The sequence below is a fragment of the Oryzias melastigma genome, linkage group LG7 (assembly GCF_002922805.2).
Source record: "Oryzias melastigma strain HK-1 linkage group LG7, ASM292280v2, whole genome shotgun sequence".
Classification (NCBI taxonomy): Eukaryota; Metazoa; Chordata; class Actinopteri; order Beloniformes; family Adrianichthyidae; genus Oryzias; species Oryzias melastigma.
The window spans coordinates 25,607,004-25,615,009 of record NC_050518.1 but is presented as its reverse complement, the minus strand read 5'-3'; the positions used below and the strand labels follow the sequence as shown (position 1 = coordinate 25,615,009).

The 8,006-nt window shown below is 44.3% G+C and overlaps 1 protein-coding gene across 4 annotated transcripts in view; it reads left to right on the top strand.

The window, feature by feature from the left end:
* The window catches only part of nphp4 (nephronophthisis 4), a 139,716-nt gene that overhangs the window by 79,730 nt on the left and 51,980 nt on the right, over positions 1 to 8,006 (top strand). For all 4 annotated transcript variants that reach the window (XM_036212921.1, XM_036212919.1, XM_036212920.1 and 1 more), the window contains 3 exons: positions 2,662 to 2,705; positions 5,177 to 5,314; positions 6,202 to 6,350. In XM_036212921.1, the coding sequence (XP_036068814.1) occupies positions 2,662 to 2,705; positions 5,177 to 5,314; positions 6,202 to 6,350 (331 nt within the window). The remainder of the gene's footprint in view (positions 1 to 2,661; positions 2,706 to 5,176; positions 5,315 to 6,201; positions 6,351 to 8,006) is intronic.

Genomic DNA, 8,006 nt, shown 5'->3' with positions numbered 1-8,006 from the left:
TGAAGGGAAAAGCCCAAAGGAAAAGAAGACACATTTATAAATATGCGGGGCTTATCAGGATGTGAAACTTCTAAAATGGCGTGGGACTTAAATCAGTCGATGAATCATAAAATTCATTGTTACCACCTTGTTCTTATCTCTAGAGGGCAGCACACAGATGGTTTTAGACCATAATTTCACACCTACTAAGACACCCTCTTCCCAGAGTCTGCACGTCCTACTTACACAGTGCAAACAGTGTGTACATTTGTGTGTGTTTGCTCATGTATGCCTTTTTGAGTGCCTTTGTGTGTGCTGTGTCGTGAGGAGAGCAGTCCTGATCTGGGGGTGTGCCTTGCAGTCCTGAACCAAGAAAGCTTCATTTCAGAAGTGGAAGGATGTGATTTGTGCTGCGTTCATGAGTAAACACTTGTCTCTTGAAGTCCTTTATGCTACACATCCAGAGACTCCCAACAGAACCCATGGAACTCTGTAGGGTTCATAACTCCAGAGAACTGGGTCTCCGAGCAGAGGAGTAGCTTTGGAGTGGCATGTGAGCTCTGGAGGTGGCTTTTGAATAGGGAAATGCCGCTCCAAGCAGTCCTGAGAAACCGTGCAAACGATCATGTGAATTCATGTTACCAATCATGTTCAGCAGTGACGTGCAGTCAGGGGAGGCACAGCCCAGACTTTGAAAACTGAGGAAAGAAACGGAAGATTTCTACAAACAGGTTATTCATGCTTCTTCAGAAGGAGCAGCGCACAGACTTAATTCATAAGTAAAAGTCCAAGAGTATAAGTACGAGCATAAGTATAAGAATAAGTATGAGTATAAGTAATAGTCAATAGTACCAAATTTGGGTTTTTTTTTTTTTTATGCTACAGTTTGTAAACAAAACCAAAATACTGAAATTAAATTTTAAACAAAATACTTTAACTGTTGTCAATCAAATAGTGAATCAGCTGCTCTGTAGAGTTCATATGTCTGTAAATGTGACGGAAGACGTTGGTGTCTCACCAGCCGTGAGCGTCACCGCATGTCACTGGTGTCCAAAAATAAAATGTCTGATTTTATTGAAATGTTTTTACATGCGGCAAAGGTGCATCTTGCTGCATTACAGTCCAAACCTAAGTCTTCCTCTGGGTCCATGTGGCCAAGAAATGGCTGGCTGCACGGATTTAGATTTAGTTATGTGAAAAAGCTCGATTTCACAATAATAATTAAAAGCACGTTTAGGAGATCGTCTCACAGCCATGTTTGTTTACAACAGAACGCAGATACTGCTTCTTTTACGGTTCTTCCTGGTATGGTAGCTAGTTCATGACTCAAATCGAACGAGTGACGGATTGGAATGTTTGTTATATTTGGATAGTCTTCCAGTTTGATTCTACTCTGATCTTTGATCTGATTGAAGACATTTTGTTCATGTAGACAGCTGCAGTTAAATCTGTGAATAAAAACTGTTTTGTTAACATTTGTCGTATTTCCATGAATAATCTGAGTTCGTCTCTAAAAGCTACACACAGGCAGACAGGAGCGCGATACGCCTTCAGTCCGCAGCTCTTCAGTGAATGCTTTTGCTGTAGTGACTGTAAATATGCAGTATTTTTGATGGAGGGCTGCACGGTGGCGCAGTGGTTAGCGCTCTTGCCTCACAGCGAGAAGGCCCCGGTTCGACTCCCGGCTGGGACCTTTCTGTGTGGAGTTTGCATGTTCTCCCCGTGCATGCGTGGGTTTTCACCGGGGACTCCGGCTTCCTCCCACCATCCAAAAACATGCTTCATAGGTTCATTGGTGACTCTAAATTGTCCCTCGGTGTGAATGTGAGAGTGGATGTGTGTGTGATTGAGGCCCTGCGACAGACTGGCGACCTGTCCAGGGTAAACCCCGTCTTCGCCCTTCAGTAGCCGGGATAGGCTCCGGCACCCCGCGACCCCGAAAGGGACAAAGCGGTCAGGAAAATGGATGGATGGATGGATTTTTGATGGAGCGGTTTAGCAGATTGGTTCACTGAAATACAAACACCACTGTAACGGTGCTAATAGATGTTCTGAGGCTTTACAGAAACGTGTCCTCCACGTTCTTCCTCATCCCTCCTTTGTGGAGGACATGTTTGCTCAGCTGTCCAGATAAGCTCCTACAAACATCATCCGCCTCAGGAACGAGGAGAAACCTCACCGTGTGGCCACCGCAGTCACAGCACACCATGCTGGGAAGGGGAGTCGGAGCCAACCCCATGTCCTCTCTGCATGTGGCCTAAGCAGATGAGGGCTTCAGTACGACACCCCAAGCCACTGGTGGAGGCTCCAAAAGGCCGTTCCATGAAGACGGAGGAAAAGCTTTGGTCTGCCGTGGCTGCTGGGAAGCTCTTTTATGACAGCTCTGGCTCCTGATCAGTGTGAAATGGTTGGAGTTGTAAAGAACTGCAGCTATTTACTCTGCTTGAGTTCTTCTCCTGCCTCCACATGCCAGCTCACTCTGAAGCCAACAAACAGAGAAGCGATTTAAAAGGATCACATTTTCCAGTTTTTCTCTGACAGCTAAGAGCCATCTCTGCAAACTAGAGACTGAGCTGTCGGAGTGACGATGCCTGGAACGGCCACGCCGGAGCTCCTGCTGCAGTTACATCTCAACACCAAAGATCAGGATCTCTTCATCTACCTTGTCTCTGTGTTTTTCAGGTAGGAAAGAAGCTCCACCCCCTGAGTCACCTCGAGGTCCTGGGGTAAGATGTTGATAATTTTTCTGTGACCTTCTTACATCCTACTACCCGCAGAAAGGCTGAAGAATTCATCTGTCCTTCAGTTAAGCTTCAAATGACAGATCAAAGGTCAACGCCGTCTGGCGGCGGTTTCAAACCCTCCACTCTTCACGTTGAGGTTTATGTTGCAAGAAAATGTTCCACATCAACGAGGCTGCACGTCTCCTCCAGAACAAAGTGACAGACCTAAATACTAAATTGGCCACACTTTCCCTCCATCCTCCGACCAATCAAATCCTTTCACACAAAAGCCTCAGTGGTGTGTGCGTCTGAGGAAAATGTTCTGGTTGATGGATGTGGCGTTCGCTGCCACTGAAGCCTCAGGAGGAGGGAGAGCGCAGCTGATGATGATAATCTTGCCTGCTTGTATCCAATCAGATTAAATGCCACATTAGCATCTGTTTATGTTAGACAGCTTCCCATAGGCAGCCGGTCCTAATCAGTTCTATTGTAACTTTAATAAATTTACCTGCGAGATGATTATCCGCCTGTGCCGAGGGATGTGGGCGAGGGTGACTCACATGCAGCTCCTAATGAGGGATTTACATGTCGCATGCACGCCAAAGAGCACGGTGGTGTTTCTGCTCCAGCTGCAGCTGAGCATTTACCCATCATCCCTCAGTGGAGACCGCGCCCACACATCCAGCTCAGACATGCAGCAGCAGATAGGAACGCAGCCACGACCGCCGACCTCCACCTGCTTCAGTGAAGCAGCAGGGCTGAGGGAACCTCCATGTAGAAGTGGGAAGTGGTCCAGAGGGCGCGCTGCAGACCGGGGCTGTGCTGCGCCTCACTCAGGAGGCACTTATTGACTTCCTCCTAAAATAGCTGCTCTGTTTTGCAGGCAAAACTATAGAAAAGAGTTTCCATGGAAATCAATTTGTTCTCAGATAAAAAGATTCTGACAATAAATCACAGTTTAAGGGGTTAAAGTCCAGGAGATATTTCCCAAAAGAAGCAATTAGCTGTGTTTGAAGAGGGAAGGGGCTGATGCCGAACAGGAAGCTGTTTTAATAAGCTGCTGAGGTAACTGTGAGACGGAGAGGAGCAGAGGCCAGCAACAGAACCGGCCCGCTTTCTTTGGGTCCATCCTTCAACTCCACAGAAAGTTAGTGAAGCTCAGAGACAAATGCAGGAAAAAGCCACCCCCCCGAATATTTCTTTGTACGTTTGTCTCTTTAAAGTCTTAGATGAAAACAAAAGTAAAAATAACACAAAGTACATTAAAGATTCATTGCAATTTAAGACATTTGTTATTTAAATTTACATTTGTTCGTCTGTTTATTGAATTATTCATCAAATCTTTGGAGTTTTGGTGTCTTGATGGCGGCGGCGAGGAGCCGCTTGGCTCTGCGGTTTGCCGCCCCTCCTGGATCTGACGGCTTCCTCCTGTTTGCATCAATTATTGATCCTGGATGCTTTGTTGACTCGCTGCTGCGAGTCAGACGGGCGGTGGTATTTACATTCAGCCCAGCTGCTCATTTGTCTGTTGATTCCTCCGGGGGCTGTGGTCATGTTCCAGGTTAACCCCCCCTGTGTCCATGCGGCTTAATGGTCTCTGTGTACCCTTCAGATCAGATCAAATCAAACTTTGTTTATAAAGAACACATCAGTAGTACAAAATGTTTTACGCAATAAAAGCATCCGTAAGAATCAAAGACCATCAGAATAAAAGATAGATTTATTTGAAAAGAAACACACAATGCCCCCTAACCCCCTGAATAGAAATTAAAATAAAAATCATGTTTAATGCTTAAGCAAGAAAATTATTATTATTATTATTGATGTTGTTTTGTCGAATCTGATTCTGTTTGTGTACATAATAAATGTATGTGCCCCTGTTTGTGAACATGTGTCTGTGTACCAAATGATTTTTTAGATGTGTGAGTGTGAATGTGAATGTGTGTTTGTGCTCCTGTGAAAATGTTTGTGTAAATGTTTTGTCTTTGTGCATACTATTTTTTTGTGGCATGTGTGATTTTGTAGGTCTATTATTTTTGGTTTTGTGTGTGTTGCGTCTCTGTGTGTATGTGGCTGTGTTAAAATCTTCTACAGATACCTGTACAGGTAAAGGTTTGGGGGGTTGTAGGGCACTTCCTGCTTTGCCAATCCCCTCCAAAACAAAAGTCATGAAGCCCCTTCATGACGGAGTTGCTTCCTTCTTGCCGTTGTCCAGCATCCTCTGGAAGGTGGATGCTGGTTTGGTTATGCTTTAGGTTCCTGGCAGGTTTTGTGCACCAATTATATTTAATTTCAGTCATATTTCTAAGTCCTCAGAGGCAGTGGAGTTCACACCCTCCCGGCGTGTTGATGAGGAGCAGGTTAGGAAGCCGTGTGATGTGCAGCTGTCGTCTGATGAAGACCACAAATGTTTCTGTGGAATAAAATGTTCTTTATCACAATGATAATAAGCAGAAATCATTTGTTGTCTGCAGCTCTCTCTGTCTCAGCTGGCTGCTCCTTCAGGCTTCCCGACCCTCAGCCACTCCAGCTCGGCGTTGCCGTGGAAACACTCATTTCCTTCTCCGCTCCATCTTTCTCCGCTGGCGTCGGCCCACCAGCTGTCACATGTCGTAAGATTTCCACCCCCGTCTGCTCACCCTAAAACACTCACTGACTGTGTTGCTCTGGTACTCGGCATGCCGATGCAGAAACATGAAAACATTCTCCAGGATCCTAAAAACTCTCAAGGAAAAGCAGACAAATGAGATGTTCCATAAGACGGGAAAATCTACACAGCTGGAGTTTACTCTGCACACACCAGTCTGAAATCTAAGATCTGCAGAGGGTTCAAAGGATGGATGGATGGACGGAAGGATGGATGGATAGATAATTGGATGAGTGGACAGATAGGTGAATGAATGGATGGATGGAAAGACTGATGGATAGACGGACGGACTGATAAATGGATGAGTCGACAGACGGATGGATGGAGAGATGGTTGGATGGACTGACGAATGGATGGATAATTGGATAAATGAATTAATGGATGGATCAGTGGACGGATAGGTGAATGGGTTGACGGATGGATGGACGGACAGATGGATGGATATCCATCTGTTTCTGACATCCTGCAGTTTTTACTGCGTCAGTTGGGCAGAAATAGAAATGGATCTGCAGTAATGTGTGATGTTTCCGCATCACTCTGTGATCCACATGTGCAGAAGCTGTTAATTACAAATGAATTAGTCTGCAGATGTCTGACTCATTCCTGAGAGGAAAAGCTTCAGTGTTTCAGAAGTCGCAGCCTGCCACGCTCAGGAGAACTTTCTGTAAGGAGCTCCTCAGTCTGCAGGCAGCTTTGGTGAAGGTCATGTTCATCTGTTGGGTCTCGCTGATGAATGACCTTTAGGCTACATGTCTGTGACGGTCTGCTGGCGGTTCACCAGAGCGTCCGGCTGAAGTTGCTGCAGACAAACTCAGATGTACTTTATGGCTCTTTTTGCTGCGTTTGCTTCAGGCTGGCTCTACCCTCAGCAACATTGCTCACTTAGAGATGGACCTTCAGCCCGGCGCCCCCGAGCCAGCTTCAGTGCAGCACAACGGAGACCAACTTCTGGGGCTCCCCTTCCCCCCTGTCCATGCACCTGCGCCCCCCTTTGTTCCAAGGTGAGCTCACATTTACCCCAAACCAACATGGACCCAGTTTTTTCCTGCTCAGCACATCGTGCTAGCCTCTCACCTCCTCACTCCTCATCTGTGCTCATAAAGCCGTGTGGGGGGGTCTGCTAATACTGGCCTCAGCTGTGAAGCATGAATTGCAATATCAAGGCCAGCTGGTATTTGGAAAAGGTAAGCAGTGATAAATGAGGTGTTGTTGTAAACACGGGTTTGCTAAATGCTAACCTCAGGAGAAAGAATCGGATTGTTGACACCTTCATCTAAAGAGGTCATTTCAATTTATGTCAGGTCATTTAATCAAAGGAGCCCCCCCCCCACCTCTGACACACACAATGGCTTGCAGCAGATTTTTTCCATTTCTTCTGTTTTTCTTTGACTGTATGTGAACACATACAGCAGTGGCTGACTACACTGGAGCTCCGTCAGTTCAAGAATAAACCAAAAAACCTTCACAGCATCCTTCCAAAGAATTAGGACTTCACCATCCTCCCCAAAGAACCACCGTCCTACAGATCCAACAACCATCTGACGGGGTACGTCACAGTACTACCCAACAGCCCCTTAAAGAACATCCACCTTCACCAATCCCTTAAGAACACCATCCAACCATGCCCCTCCAGGAACAAGCACATTTAAAGCAGCTGCTGGTCTGTAAACACATCAAAGAGCCATGCCGATGAAAATTGTGTTTTGAACATGTTCTTGTGGCTTTTTCTGATGGAGAACATTTGTAAAGAAAATTAGGCTTAAAACTGTATTTCTGAGGGTTTCTTTATTCAAATTGTTGTGAATCAGGAGCAGGTGAAAAAGACCATATTTGTGATGTAGAAAATATGGGCTGGGCGGAGCCACAATCTCCAAGCTCTGCTCCATTCTGATGCATCCACTTACAGATAGCGATCTGTTTTTTTTGGGCCCAATCCAATTCTGAGTCATTGGATTTTGTGTATCTGCCGATACCGAGTCCCGATCCGATACTTTTATAACACATTTAAAACATGAACGAACTGAAGAAACAGATTAGTGTTGTCCCTTATTTATATTTTAATAACCTTCTTTTATCATTAAAAACTTAAATAAAACACTTCTGTGAAGTAGATTTAATAAACAAGTAAAAATACAGCACATATAAACTAGGGGAAAAAATATACTAATTTCTTGTTATATAAGTGATAATTAGTCATGTGATAAAGTTTAGTGACTTTGGCTTTAACATCTTTAGAGCTTTTGAACACTTTTGACCAAATGTGATTCCTGTCCTCATTTAAAATTCTTAAAAATAAATTATGACTTTGTTTTAGCATGAATTTGATGAGTGTTCATGAATAGCTGATATCATTATTATTTAGGATTTATTATTATTATTTTTAAGATTATAAGATTCTTTTTTAAGTTCTTAAAACATCACTTTTTCTGCTTTATTACCAAAGTAGTTAATTTTCGAAACTTTTATTTCTCTGTCAGATAAATAAACAGGCATATCAAAGGACAGCTCGGGTCCTAAGGAGTTAAATCACAGAGCTAGCATTTAGCCGTTAGCAGCTGCTGTTTAGCCGTCTGTCTCTCTGCAGCATGAAGAGCTTCACATTAAAAAGAAATAAAAACTTTTTCTGTTGAAATCATAGACTGTAAAAATAATGGACT